Here is a 15,935-nt window from a genome sequence, read left to right as displayed (position 1 = left end):
TATTGTCCACCTTTTGTAATCAAGAGTGGACATTCGACGTCAGCTTGAAAAACTTGACTTGTAAAGTATTACCAAAATGTATCGCTTGTTATATTTTTTTCCTTTACACTGGGGTGTTGATAGCAAGACTAAACCCAACAACAAGCCCGAGTCACTGTGAGGTTGGTCTCCCACCAGTTTGAGTTCTCCATGCTGCACCTCCTCGTGGAATGGAAGGCACTGCTGCTGTGATGGCCAACAGAGATAAACCCTTGGGCCCAGCACGCCGCTTTAAAGAGCTGTTACCCATGAAAGCACACCTGTTACATGTTGTTGTTATCTGTTCCATGCAACTGCTACAAGTTGTGTGACTCAGAACTTGTTTGAGATTGTTTTGGTTTTCTAATGGAGGGGATGTTGTTGACTCGCAACTACAAACCTCAGTCATAGTGGTGTTCCAGATCTTGGTGACCACCGGATCTTCAAAGCAGGAGTTGCCCACGCTCTTAAGAGCCCTTCAGCCTGGGGAAAACACACACACACACACACACACACACACACACACACACACACACACACACACACACACACACACACACACACACACACACACACAGAGTGTGGAACAAAGGTATTGTTTATCTTGGCAAGGACTATAGATTATTTTCAGGGTGAGTACCCAGTCGCACAACCTCACAGTTAAATAGCCACATAATTGACCACGAAACTGCATTCTCAAATTAGCAAAAAGACAGTGCTTTTAACACATCAATGAGTTTAATAGATCTTTTAGGGTCTGTTTGGTATAAGCCTGCACACATGCACTCACACACTCTTGCACAAACTCGCACAAATGCACACACAAGCAGTGATGATTACCGTACACAAAGGGCTATTCTTGTCATGGTCCAATCGCCACACACACACACACACACACACACACACACACGTAGGAAGCCCCTGGTATAAAACAAGTGCAGCGGACTTTATAGTCAAAGAGGTAATTCTCATGGAGGCACCAGTGCATTAATAATGAAATAAATCTCCTCTCAAACAAAACACACGGGAAATAAACAGCCTGGGCTCTGCACCTGAAGAAAAATGACGGGGCCATTATTCTCTATTCTTCTTCTCTTTTGTGGTCGTAAATAGGGCATTTACATATATATTGATGCTCCTGGTCGTTTTGATCACGACACCTTTTCCCCTCCATGGTGTTTTATATTCCAAACTTATTTCACGGACATCTCCAAAGCACAGGACTGGGCTATGTTTCAGGCAGGAGAGCCTTTTGTTGTGCGAGTGTGGAGGAACTCCTTCATGACACACACAGGTTGGCTTGCACCTCCCCTCTTTCTCCCTCTCTCTCTCTCTCTCTCTCTACTGCACCCCCCCAACCCTCTCTTCACCTCCCCCTCTCCTTCCTTCTCTCACTGTTTTTTTCATTTTGATTAATAAGCCCGTCGCGTACCTTCACACAAAGACCCATTTGATGGGAAGGGAGGGCCTCTGTGTGTGTGTGTGTGTGTGTGTGTGTGTGTGTGTGTGTGTGTGTGTGTGTGTGTGGCCAAGCACACCTGTGTACCTGAGTACACACTGGAATTTTGTTCCAAAGTGTGGTTGTTTGTGTGTTTCTTTGTGTTTCAGTATGCATTTTGTGTGAGTGTGCGCGTGTATGTGTGCATGTGCATTCAGGGCAGGGGGAGCGATGCCCGTGGGGATACGGGGAGACATGCCACAATTAAAAGTGCCCCCCAAGAAGCTTGGAGAGGGGCTGAGATCAGAGGGGTTATTACCAGCCAGCTAATTCATCACTGTCACTCGGCCTGCGCCTCGCCACATTGTGTTACACGCACACACACACACACACACACTCACACCCACATACGCAGGCAGGGATGCCGGCATTTGTGCACACACCCGGACGTGGCGGTGGACAGGACAAAGCCTGTACTAATACAGAGCGTCTTGCGATAGGAGGCGATAACATATCTATCAATATGATATAGCTGAGGCAAACACCGTGTGAAAAATATACAGGGGTGCATACACATGTGAATGGGAGGACCCCCCCCACACACACACAGAGCTAGCATTTTTTTTTTTTTTGGTTTCTGTTGATCTAACATTGGTCTGAATGCTGTTTAAAACACCGATGATCAACGACATCTTTTAGGGCTTCTGCTCGGCTGGGCGGGGTCGTCAGTTAATTGGTTATTGTTTTAAAGAGGAAAGCGATGATGGAAAGACTCCCTCCATCCCTCTCAACATAGCATGTGTACACGGCTGGCAGCGTTATTCATTACCTGTCACTTGCCATTTTGATCATTAATCCAGAAGTACTGAAGATCATCAGATTACATTTCTCAGACGGATGTAATGTCCTTTACGAAAATTAACCATGATTTTCTTTCTTTTTTTCTTTATGGCGATGTTTTTGGCACAGCGCCACACCTCCCAAAAAGAGGGGACTCCTAAATCACGAAGACCACATCATAACAGTCCCCGTCATTGACATCTGCTGCTATTAGACTGGGTGGTGATCCTGGGTCCAAATTTGCCTTTTATTATCTTTCTTTCACAGAGGAGTTGTGCAGGAAGTAAAGTCTGCTCTTGCGTCCGGTTTTGGTTTCCGTTTCCGCAAACATGGCGATATGTCCGGCTTGTCTCCGTCACGTCGTTAATAAAAATGCTGCATTTTAAAGCCTACACAGCCTATCCAACAATTATTTCAGGAGGCGCTTGTCCTGTAAAGAGGATTCTAGTTGATCTGTGTTGTTGTTGCTATTGCATTTAGAAATCATGTCAGGACACAGCGCTGTCGCTCAACACAACCTCTACGTTTTTTTTTAAAGAACTGTAGTGGGAAATGCCTGGGGATGTACTTGGAATGTTGCACTGGGCTCGTGCAGCTAGAGGACCAATCACAGGTTAGCTCGCGCTGTCACAGACGCAACTATATTAGACACCGCGGGAGAGACAAAGCGGCAGAACTGTTTAGTAACCATATCGTAGACTGTCACCTTAGCGTGGGATAGAGCAGGGAAACCTAGCGTATCCTGGGCTGGACAGTAGATACGGTGGCTAGCAGTGGTAGTGTTAGCAGCAGACTGCCTCGGTACCTGTAGCTAGCTGACTACCCCCGAGAGCTTCCCCAGAGAGACTGAGAGAGACATTCACCCGGTCACACCGGAGCAGAGTACAGAGAGAGAGAGAGACACGCACCCCGGAGAGCAGCCATCCATCTCCCGCCCCGCCTAGAGCTCAGCCGCCCTGTTCCATCACCAGCCCTGGTCCCAAGGTGAGCTTGCTAACCCATTAGCACACGGCTAACTAGCTAACTAGCAGGCTAGCCCTAGCATTGGCGCAGCTATCTAGCTAACGGTGGTGAAGCCCGGTTTGTCGCACCTAAAAGTCCCCGCCTCCATCCATAGTTATCCGGGCTATAGAAAAACCGCGACAAGTGGTGTCAGAAGTGGGATAAAAGGTTGGGATTCGCCATAATCTCAACACCGGAGGATCCTGCCCCGGTCACATGGCGGCATAATTCAGCCTGCACACTGTGAGCTAACCCAGCTAGCAAGAAGCCATTTTGTACTTCTTCGTGAAGTAGAACCCCAACGAAAAAAGTGAATAAGAAACTTCTTTATGAAGTGGAACCCAAACGTAAATCAGTGGAAAAATAAAAATGTCACAGGACAAAGAAAACGTAAAAGAACAGTCTGAGTTGAGTCTGGATGGTGCTGGTGTGGGGACAGAAGACCCCGGAGAGCACGCCTGGATGAAGCTCCTCCTGGCAGATGGAAACCATGAACCAGACCCAGGTTCAGATGCAACGCCAGATGGAAAACATGGAACGCCAGACCCAGGTTAAGATGCAACGCCAGATAGAGATGCAGATGGAGGCCCTCACAGCGCGTATCGATGGACTAGCGGAAGCGGTGGCTAAGCTATCTCGTCCCCCCACACCTCCCATTCAGCGCACCGATTGGGCCCGTCATCGTTCAGATATCCAAGGTGAGCCTCCCGGTTTGTCGCCCATCGCTCAAGTAGTGAAGCAAGGGGTTTCTCCTAGTAGCCCTCAAAGCGATAGTGGTGTAGGGTCGGCAGGGGCTGTGCTCGGAGAACGAACTAGCAGAACAGTGCAAGACATGAGCCTACTCTCGCAGTTCACCCCGGCCCGGGAGAACCCAGGGGCCAGACAGCGAGACGGCGCTGATCACCTGTTGCCAGCAGCTATGGCCGCAGTGGCTAACTTGAGCGACCGGTGCAACGAGGAGACGCCAGCCAGGCCGAGCAGCAAAGCGGCCCCAGCAGCCCTGCGCTATACAGGAAATGGACCCAGTGAGCCCGCACCACTTACCAGCACTCCGATCGGTCATGGTGGAAAAAATGGAGCGACTGCAGTACCACCCCCCGACGGGATGCGATATTATGAACCCTACATAGGCCTCGCCAAAATCCCGTTTCTGGCTTTGTCACGTGTGCGCCACCGTAGCAACGCGAAAATATGTTGTTATGGGGTTAGCGCTCATCAAGGAAACGCTGTACACCCACAATTTAACCTGTCTAAGTTATCCACAATCAACATTAACGTTTTTAACTCAATCTTTGCTTGCTCCACGTTTGAGCATAGGATACTTCACCCCTTATCATGACTACAAACAAAACGAGCTCCTATATTGTAGTAATATGACTTTTACAAGTCTTACACATTAGCGCCACCTTCAGCTCTTGCACATTAGCGCCACCCTCAGGAAGATGACATATTTGACTCTGTCGTGATGTAATACTCAATGTAACCTTTTAGCTGGGGTTCATTCTGATTCTTTGTCTCATCAAGCCTCAAATGCATCACAATTATAATACCAATAACGTATCCAAGGAGCAGAGGCAGACCTTGTAACCTAAAATTGTTAGGTTAGTCAACTTAAGGCTATTCTTTCCCTCACAATCATAATTTCAACCCCATGGTTCACTTTTTAGACGATTCATAAGTTATGTAACTTAATATTTTGATTATTTTTAATCAAAACCAAAAATAATCTAGACTTCCTGCTTAATTTCGTTTTCAGGGCAAACACTTAAATCATAAGACAAACATCCTAGTCATGTCTTTCATTTCATTTACCAGAAAGTTTACATTTTCTACTATTAGCCTAGGCCTATAGTGTATAGTGCACAGTGTTGTATAAAGAAGGCCTGCTGAAAAGCTATAGGCTACTTGGGTAAAAGTAATGAAGTATCAGACATCGAAACTACTCAAGTTTCAATGAGCAATGAGGATCATGAACAGAGGAGAGCACATAAGACTGCCATTTTAATTATTATTTTGCCACTAGGGGGAGAAATTTACTAACTTTGGCGACCCCTCACTCTCGACAGGAGCGACTGCAATAATTGAAAATACCACCATTCATTTAGATAAAAGCAGATCTAAAAATAGGGTCCAGGGTCTTAAAAATTGAAATTCCCCTTTAAAGAAGACACGCCATGGATTTCATGAAATTTATTACAATTTTGACTGTATTATTACAATTCTAAAAGGAGAGAGAAAAAATCATTAGGTTGCTACTGCATTTATAAAGGAGATTGGATGTACAGTATATCACACTATCATGTGCGACTAGTCTGCTGGGATCTCGCAACTTAACACTTTGTTCCCTGATGGAACAGGGAATCTGTCTGGCCAGACAGATAAGCCAGCCCCTTATGTCTTAACATGACTCCTTACGATGGGACTGGACCTCCGCCAATAGGGGCTCAGGGCCCAACAACCGTTTTTGTTCTCAAGCTCTTTTTCAAATAGATGAATTCAAATAACACCGTCACCAACCTAGATTGCCATTCTAATGGCAAGGAGTCCCTGGGGTTCCTCAAGAAACCATAGTTTTGAGCTATAGGACCTGCGCCCAAGCAATGGAGCCCATTTCCTTTTAGGGAGTAGAGGAGCTTCTGCACAAAGCTAAGAACAGGGCTGAGCTGAGCTGAGCCAATATGTGGAAAGCTATAGCTTTTTTTTAACCTTCAACACCCAGGTACCTGACACAAATCAGTTCATGGAGGTCCATTTGTACGTCATTGGTCACTGGAAAGTGCTATTGCTGAATCAATATAGTTACCATATTTTTCGGTGTATAAGTCGCACCTTTTTACATAGTTTGCCAGGCCCTGCGACTTATACACAGGTGCGACTTATATATGAAAATATTTTGGCCTTATACACCGGTGCGACTTATACACCTGAAAATACGGTAGTTATTACTATTATTCATATTAGAAACAAAAGCAAGCACTTTACCAAGTATCACTTGTCCTTTTTAACTGCTAAAAAAAAATCTATTGACAACATGCTCGTGTTATGGGTGTGAGTCTGTCATAGGCTCTAACCTCTATGAGGCATCTACAGTAGTTGGGTATTCCTTATGGGAAATAGTACTAAAATAGTTGGATACTTCTAATGGGATATTAAGCTAAAACATGAACATAAGTGAACAATCTACCAGCAAATTGTGCTCAATTACAATATTTCTCTAAAAAGAGAGAAAAAAATCATTAGGTTGCTAGTGCATTTATAAAGGAGACTGAATGTACAGTATATCACTCTATCATGTGCATGCATATGGCCCTCAGTGTGTCTTCCCTAAGGCACTGTTTTCTTGGACACAGAAGGAAAGATTGTGAGGTGCGGGCTTTGCTCTTCCCTTCTTGTGGTAGCCGTGCTCCTTCTTAGAGCTTTTTGGGGGCCAGCCGGCTCCAAGGCTTCTCCTCCCACCCAAAGGGGTCTTTCTTCGTCTCACCGCTGTAGGTTGGACACCTATTGTGGTGGTTGTTTGGAGGAAACCCCTTGGTCTCTTCCGTCCCATCGGTTGGGCTTGTGGTGCTTTCCCTATGGAGAACAAAGCAGACTGGATGGCTGAGTCTGTGTGGAGCTTTGAGAAAGTGGACAGAAAAGCCTTAACAGGTGCGCTGTAGCTCTCATCCTCCTCCAACTTCCTTTTCAGGTCTCCAACAAAGTCATCCAGCTGCCTCTTCAGGTCCTCTGTGTCTGATGTGCCTAGATAGATTAAATGGTAATTAATTTGATGCTGAGTATCAGTCAAGGGTAGCGATAGGATCTGAGGATTAGTTGTGACCTTACTTGTTCCAGCTACTGAGCTGCTAGTAGCTTCATAGGTAGCATCAGATGCCTCATCTTGATGCCTCATCTTGATGTGAGGGTGGTTCGCCTGTCAGGAAGTGGCAAAATGTAGATATTATGTAAGGGATAATGCCCGGAGTGAATTGTCATCCAGCACAGTTAAGAATTGCGAATAATTTTACACTTTTTTGAATGGGACCAATCTCAAATATATGTCCCTAAAGTGTAAAAGACACGGTTACTGCCCTTTGATGCAAATGCAAACTTTTTCATCTGCAACATTCACTGGACAGCCTTTATTGAAACAGCCTGGAGACACACGTGTCTGTCTTTCATGTAGGTAGCTTGTCCTGAGTGACAGCCTTATGGGCTGTTTTTCTTTTAGCCCAGCTGCGCCTTTGTCTTGGCTGTAAGACACAAGCACCTCCCAATACGGTAACAACAGTGAATTATGACTGCCACAATATGGGGTATGGTGAGCAAAACAATCAAAACGAATATTTTCAAATGTTTTGTTGGTTCATCTTTAAATAAGTGTCAGCTTATTACACTACACTACTCTTAAAAAAATACTTGCACCTAACCTCGAGCTCTTTTGCTTTCTCCTCTGCAATCTGAGTGGGCTTGCAAATCTGACAGCAAAGAATATCTGCCATTTCTGTAAAGCAAAAGGAAGTAGGGGATGAGCAGACAGAAAGTGTGTGTGTGTGTGTGTGTGTGTGTGTGCGTGCGTGCGTGCGCGCGCGCGCGCGTGCGGGTCGAGAGAGAGAGGGGGCGAGAGAGATAGGAAGGGACTTATGGGTGTGCAGCGAGGGGAAGTTCATCTGGAGTGCGCGTTTTGGCATGTTAAACCTCACTTTCCTTCACAAAGTCAACTCTACTTGTGCAGTAAGTTAGCTAGCTGGTAAATAGTGAGATTGCTTTTTATACACAGGTAACAACTTACTGATCAGCTTTCTTAAATGTGAGAAAGTCTATTTATTAGATATATGTTCATTTTCAGACAACTAACGTTACTTACCTCCGTTCTGTTGTTGACAGCCAGCAGTCCAAAATTACAAAAGCAGCCAGCTGTCCAAAATTGCAGCGGAAATCCGGCGTCCGTTCGCGAGATTTGGGACAGGGTACGGGATTTTGGCGAGGGCTATGTAGGGTTCATAATATCGCCGACGGGATGCAGGGTGGCCAAATGTCCCTGGACAGCAACGGCGGCCGAAACCTGCTGGATGACAGCGTTGGAGGGCAGGCAGGTTCCTCTAGAGGTCAACAGAGCCAGACAGGAGACCTTCAAAGTCGGAGCGGCAACCGAAGCTCACAAGGTCCCGACCGAAGACACGAAAATGACATCAAGCTCCTCGCCACTTTTGATGGTAAGGGCGACTGGGATAGTTTCGTTGGACCATTCGAACGGATGGCGAGAAAGAGGGGCTGGACCGACGAGACCTGTTTGGACGCCTTGTATCTCCGACTGAGGGACAACGCCATGTCTTTTGTCATCGCGCAGCCGGCTCCGATAAAAGATGACTACCACGCGCTCATCACCCAGTTACGCCGCCGCTACGGTAAAGAGCTGCCTGAGGGAACTGCGCGCCGTAAACTCAGCGAGGTTAAGCAGGCCAGAGAGATGACCCTCTATGAGTTTGGCGAGGAAGTGAGGAGACTTGTCACCCTGGCATACCCGCAGGTTGGTGTTACACTGCAGGAGGCTTACGCTGCAGAAGCCTTTCTGCGCGGGCTGAAGAACCAAAACATCGCGTATGAAGTCCTGGGGGCAGAACCCAAAACACTAGCTGAAGCAATCAGGAAGGTTGAGGCACGCGAGTATGACTTTAAAGCGACGCTGGGGCGAGAGGTTGAAGGAAAAGGGAGAATCCGGCGAGTAGCATGGGAAGACGAGCGGCATCGCGATAGCTCTCCAAGTCCTCCGCCGGTAGGAGACAGCATGAGCACCCCCGAGCTCAAGACCCTGGCCAGTGGCATCGACAACATTAACAAGGTGAAGTTGCACAGGCACATCAGCCCAGACCACCTACTCCAAGTGTGTTCTAGAGTATGTCCACTGCTGGAGAAAGAGGTTCCTGCCAGCGTGCCTGGTCTCCACAGCATCCTGGCAGCCGGCAGGCAGAACCTCCTGCGTACCAACAAGAGCTGCAAGCATGTTGTGTGGAAGGGCTCAGCGCTGGCTGCTCTGCACTGTGGACGACCCCCAGAGCCTCCTATTATCTATGGGAGTCCACCCAATATCGTGGAGACGAGCAATGGGCGTTGGCTCAATGGCTCCTACCGTCTACGCCAGCTACTGCCTACAGCTGTCTACCAGCACATGAAGATGCACAAGTGGATTCTGGGACATCTCTCCTCTGTCTACTGTGTCACCTTCAACCGCACCAGGCGACGCATTTTCACGGGCTCAGATGACTGCCTGGTGAAGATCTGGGGCACAGATGACAGGCGCCATGCTCTGTTGTCTGCTCCAGCACCAGCCATAGGGCCGCAGGAAACACCTGAAGGAGGTCCTCCCGCTGCTGACATGGAGGAGCCGGGGGCGCAGAGAACAGAGGAGTACGAAGGAGTGACAGAGCAGGAGGAGATCGATGAAGACCTTGATCTCCGGCTGGAGGACCTGTTCCACGCAAACGACGATGGAGGACCCAGCACACCAGGCTCCCCGGCTCGGTTCCAGCCGCTCCAACACACTGCTGCCAGCTACTCTTCAGGCGAGTCGACAATCACCCAACGTCGTGGGACAGCAGCCTGTGCTCCAGGCGGGCAGTCCAACGCCCCTGACCCAGAAGGAGACGAAGCCGACGCCGCTGAGTCCCATCTCCCGTACACCACCAGACGGGGCCGGCCAGTCCGGAGGCCCGCCTGGCTCCTAGACTAACTTTGACGGACATGACTAGTTGACTTGGGGGTTACTAGGCTAGTCACAAGAGTCCAGTATGGATAGCGACCACCCACATTTGTTTGACGCCCTTTGTTCCGGGCCTAGTTCATTTCGCGGGTGTTCTGTCCCGTTTATCGTGTTAGATTAATCAGACTGATCTTTGTAGTCTGTTGTTCATTTATGTTGAAGGGACTCAACAGTGCTGGAGGGGGGCAGTGTAGTGGGAAATGCCTGGGGATGTACTTGGAATGTTGCACTGGGCTCGTGCAGCTAGAGGACCAATCACAGGTTAGCTCGCGCTGTCACAGACGCAACTATATTAGACACTGCGGGAGAGACAAAGCGGCAGAACTGTTTAGTAACCATATCGTAGACTGTCACCTTAGCGTGGGATAGAGCAGGGAAACCTAGCGTATCCTGGGCTGGACAGTAGATACGGTGGCTAGCAGTGGTAGTGTTAGCAGCAGACTGCCTCGGTACCTGTAGCTAGCTGACTACCCCCGAGAGCTTCCCCAGAGAGACTGAGAGAGACATTCACCCGGTCACACCGGAGCAGAGTACAGAGAGAGAGAGAGACACGCACCCCGGAGAGCAGCCATCCATCTCCCGCCCCGCCTAGAGCTCAGCCGCCCTGTTCCATCACCAGCCCTGGTCCCAAGGGGAGCTTGCTAACCCATTAGCACACGGCTAACTAGCTAACTAGCAGGTTAGCCCTAGCATTGGCGCAGCTATCTAGCTAACGGTGGTGAAGCCCGGTTTGTCGCACCTAAAAGTCCCCGCCTCCATCCATAGTTATCCGGGCTATAGAAAAACCGCGACAGAACTTTATTAACAAAAGTGAACAAAATAGTATACAACAATGTCAATCAACAATAGTCACATTATTAAATGTATACAACATTAACACATATATTATCACAAACATTAACATAAATACACCAGGGGGATTGTATAAAGTAAAACAAATACATTACATACTTAACTAAATATTTTGTAAATCATAAAGTGCTTATGTTTTTACAGCTTTTTTTATTTTCACTATCAGATATTGATGGAATATATTGTTTGATTTACGCAGACAGCTCAGGAAAATTAGGTTTCTTGCTAGAGAATTTAGATCTGTGAATATAAAATTTCGTTAAGATAATAAGCAAATTGATTAAAAAATACTGAGAATCGAGGTTCCTATCAAATTCAGTATATCCAAACAATACATTTTTCCAACTCAGGGTGAAATGAGGGTAAATATGATCAATAATCAAACGAGACAACCTACTCCACAGTTGTTTAGTGTGTGGGCAAGACCAAAATAAATGAACCAATGTTTCATTAAACAAACCAGAGAGAGAACAACTCACATCAATGTCCTTCTTAAGTCTCTGCAAATAATGATTAGTTGGATAGAATCTATGAATAATTTTGAAAGATATTTATTTTACTTTATTAGTCAAGAGGAACTTATGAGGTAAAATCCAAATTTTTTCCCAAACAATTTTTTCACCAACAAAGGCAGACCAATAAGATAAGGCAGAGGGTGAGCTAATAATATCTTGTTGAAACAGTTGACGAATAATCTTGTTTTTGTTCTTGGTGTTCCATGAAAAGCATACTTTCCCAACAGTTGTTTCAGTTACATCTACTGATATAGGGAGATTAACATTCACATTAACACCTTTGAAAATTGAAACAATACCAGAGGGAACAGCATCAAAAACAATAGAAAATTCTTTAGGTGTAACAGGGAATCTATAATGTTGAATGAATTCAACATAATTGTAAAGTTGCCCATGTTGGTTAAACAACTGACTAATCAAAAGAATATTGTTGTCAAACCACTGTTTGAAAAAGATAGATGTTTTTATACAGCAAATATCTATTATTCCAAATAAAAAACCTGTGAGGAGAAAAGTTGTGTTTGTAAATTAGACACCATGCCAGTAACATTTGTTTGTGGAACGAAGAAAGTTTGAGAGGGATTTTGTCGATGTTATAGTTACATAGAAGCAAAAATTTAAGACCACCAATTGAAGAAAAGACAAAATGGGGAATGAAATTCCAAAGAGAAGATGGACATATAAGGTAACGTCTGATTCAATTTATTTTAAAGGTGTAATTTAGTGTGGAAAAGTCTAAAAAATTAAGGCCACCATTATTGTATTCGCTCATCAGAACAGATTTCCTGAGATAATGGGTGCGGTTTTTCCATACAAAATCAAATAATATTTTATCTATTGTTTTGCATATATGACTATCTATACCTAATGACAGTGCAGCATATGTTAATCTTGATATTCCTTCAGCCTTTGAGAGGAGAATTCGGCCCCTTAAAGATAAGTCACGTAAGAGCCACAGATTGAATTTTTGTTTAGCTTCGTTAATTATTGGATTGAAGTTAGTGTTACATCTTTGGGATTCATTTTTATCTATAATGATACCTAAATAAATAACCGAATTTTTAACTTGAATATTGGAAATTGAATCAACACAACAATCTTTGATAGCTAATAATTCACATTTTTTAAGATTTAAATGAAGGCCCGAAGCTTTAGTAAATTGTTCTATAAGATTAATAGCTAAAGGTACTTGGGAGCAGTCTTTTAGAAATAAAGTGGTGTCATCCGCTAGTTGACTAATTACAATAGTTCTATCAGCAATAGAAACACCTTTCAGATTACTACACTTAATATGGTCACATAAAAGTTGGGCAGCGAGTAGAAATAAATATGGCGATATCGGGCAACCTTGACGAATGCCACGTTTGACCTCAAACCTGGAAGATGACCCATATTTAAGCTTGATTGAACAGTTGGCATTATTATAAAGGGTTTTAATTGTATTGCAAAAAAGTCTCCAAACCCAAATTTCTTTAACGAATGAAAGAGAAAAGTATGTTCCACCATGTCAAAGGCTTTAAAGAAGTCTAAGAAGAGCAAAAAGCTGTTATCAGAAATGAGGTGTGAGTAATCAAGTACATCTAAAACTAGTCTAATATTGTTGGTGATGTGTCTATTAGGCATGAATCCTGATTGTGCTTCATCAATTATGGAATCTAGAACTTTCTTGATTCTTCTAGCAAGAATCATGGCCAATATTTTATAGTCATTATTTAGAAGAGAGATTGGGCGCCAGTTGTCAATATAAAGCGGATCTTTGCGTGGTTTAGGAATTAATGTAATTAAACCTTGAGTCATACTTGCAGGTAAACAACTGGATGATAGGCTTTCATTAAACACTTGTAGAAGAAATGGTGCCATCTGCTGTGAAAACAATTTATAGAATTCAGAAGATAAGCCATCTGTTCCCGGAGATTTGTTCCCCTTTAAATAATTAATACAGTTGCTAACCTCTGTTAGTGATAAGGGGAGATCACAAAGATCTCTTTCAGAGTCTTTAAGTCGAGAGGTATGTTGTAGTGAATTCAGGAACGTTTGAGTATTATCTTCAGAGTATTCAGATGTGTACAGGTTTTTATAAAAAGTAGAACAAAAATCAGATATTAGTTTTGGGTCATGTTATATTATCATTAATTTTTAGTTCATCAATGGTATTAATTTTTGCACGATATTTTTCTAGTTTGAAAAAATATGCAGAGTTCTGTTCACCCTTTTCTAGCCATTGTGTCCGCGATCTAATAAACGCTCCTTCTGCCCTTCTTTTATAGATCACATCAAGTTTCTCTTGTGACTCATACAATTTAATTTTGTCTTCTTTTGTTAAGGCGTCTGGTGAAATTTGAGAGTAAAAAAATATCTGTGATAATGTTCTGTTCTTCTAATTTCCTAATTTTGGCAAGATTACTTCCGTAAATCCTAAAATATTTCGCTGATTCATACTTAAATAGCTCCCAGTTTAATCTGAATTAATTATTTATTTTTGCCTTATCAAAGTAAAGTGTTATCAATTGTGAAATTTTCATTTTAACGTCCTCATATTTACGAAGAGAGTTGTTCAATTTCCAATATTTGGCTTTGCAGCTTTTATCAGAGGGAAACAGATTAATTGATATGTAGATAGCCTTATGATCACTTAAGGGACAAGGGATAACATTTACTGTGATATCTTGTTCGTTAAAGTGTTTGGAAACTAACCAAAAATCTAAACGGGAAAGCCTTGTGTTTCCTTTGTTCTTTAAAGTGAACGTTACCGTATCTGGGGATTTGACTCTCCATATGTCTACTAAATCATATCTTTCTATAAAAGATTTAATAAAATAGTTTCTGTTATTATCTTGTGTAGGTGGCCATCTATCTATAAGTGGATTCAAAGTTACATTAAAGTCTCCTCCAATTATTATTTGGGAATTTGGAAATTTAGTGAGCCCATGTTTAAGTCTATTCTCTATGACAGTAAATAATTGAGAATTTTCTAAATTAGAGTTGTATCCATACACATTAACAATAATCAAAATAAGTTTATCATAACTGACAATTTGACAGAGAAAATGTCCTTTAGGATCTGTGTCTGTGTGTAGGATGTCACCGTCATATCTATTTTTCATGGTTAATACACCCGCTGATCTTTCTGAGCTGTGAGAAAACCATAAATCGTTACCCCACTGGGCTCTCCAAAAATTCACATCACTTGCGATTGAGTGAGATTCTTGACAGAAACAAAAATCTGTATCAAACTGTTTCGAAAATAAAAATAATGCTTTACGTTTTGTAACATTCCTTAACCTCCTGGCGTTTAGGGAAACTATAGACAAAGAAATTCTTAAGATAAGAAAACTTACGAAATAATACTGAACAAGTAGTTATGACCTGGTACGCTGAGCATTAGTTGCACTTGGAACAGTCAACATAGTAGGTGACAATATAATATAAATTGAGCAAAATAAGGGTGTCCTACATGTTTTAAACCACTTAGTTTTTCAAACTGTTGTCTATAAAAAATCAGTAGGATAAAACATTGTAAGAAATATTGTAAGAAAAGAATGCAAATTAAATGAGAGTTCAAGTAGGCTCAGTTCTCCCTGTGATGAAAAGTCTAACAGCACACCAGTTTAGAGAGTCAGGAGACTGAGCTTTGTTGGACCTGCAAGCCATGAAAAAGACTCAGTTGAAATCAGTCATGTTTACCTCAGGTAATTTCCTGTCCATTGATGAAGGCTCGTGCACCTACATAATATGCAGGTTTCCCCTCACTTCGTGCCTTCTGCACTATGGGCCACATCTTCAGCCTGGCCTCCCTGACGAGTTGAGAGAGATCTTCAGCAAAACGAAGCCTGTTGTCACGCAGGAAGGAATGATTTTTTGCTGACTTCCACACAGCATCTCTGTAGGACCTCAGGGAGAATCGGATGATGATGGCTCTTGGAGTGGAGCGGCTTTGTGATGGTTTTCCAAGACGATGAGCAACATCGATAACATCTGAGAGCTTGTTCTTTTCCTCTGTAAGGATATTCTGGCAAACCTCTAAAGCTTTTTCTTTCACATTTTCGGTTGAATTTTCAGCAACGCCACAAAGCTTCAGGTTCCACCGTCTTGAGTAGGACTCCAGCTCGCACACACGTGTTTGAAGACTGGCAGCTTTGCGCTCTTCCTCTTTAAGACGAGCTTCAACATTTGACATTTTCTTCTGTGTGTCTTTTACTTCACTGCATGCAGTCTATTTTTTTTTATCCCTTCTATCTTCCGTGTATTTTCGTCGATTTTCTTAGTGTTTTCACTCACCAGCCTTTCAATAGAGTCGGCTCGCCCATTTATGAGTTTGGAGAGTATGGAGATGACGGCATGATCTTGGGATGTGGACTCTTTAGTCTCATAAAGAGCTTTTTTTGCAGTAGGGGACTTGCATGGAGTCACAGGTAGCGGAGGAAATTCTTCTTCTGCCATAGTGACCGTTACTGCTTCTACGGAGCGGGCGTAATCATTGCAGGAGGATATAAGCATGTTACCCGAGTGGACCGCAGGCGAGGGGACTTTGCTC

General features: G+C 43.9%; 1 protein-coding gene across 1 annotated transcript in view; it reads right to left on the bottom strand.

Annotated features, from left to right (window-relative positions):
- The window catches only part of LOC130109816 (tetraspanin-1), a 143,156-nt gene that overhangs the window by 5,632 nt on the left and 121,589 nt on the right, over nt 1-15,935 (bottom strand). Inside the window, 2 exon segments of the mRNA XM_056276789.1 lie at nt 419-462; nt 465-501. Coding sequence (XP_056132764.1) covers nt 419-462; nt 465-501 — 81 coding nt within the window.

The sequence above is a fragment of the Lampris incognitus genome, chromosome 3, assembly GCF_029633865.1.
Source record: "Lampris incognitus isolate fLamInc1 chromosome 3, fLamInc1.hap2, whole genome shotgun sequence".
In the NCBI taxonomy this organism is placed as follows: Eukaryota; Metazoa; Chordata; class Actinopteri; order Lampriformes; family Lampridae; genus Lampris; species Lampris incognitus.
Note: the sequence above shows the minus strand (reverse complement) of the source record. Positions and strands in the feature narration are given on the sequence as shown.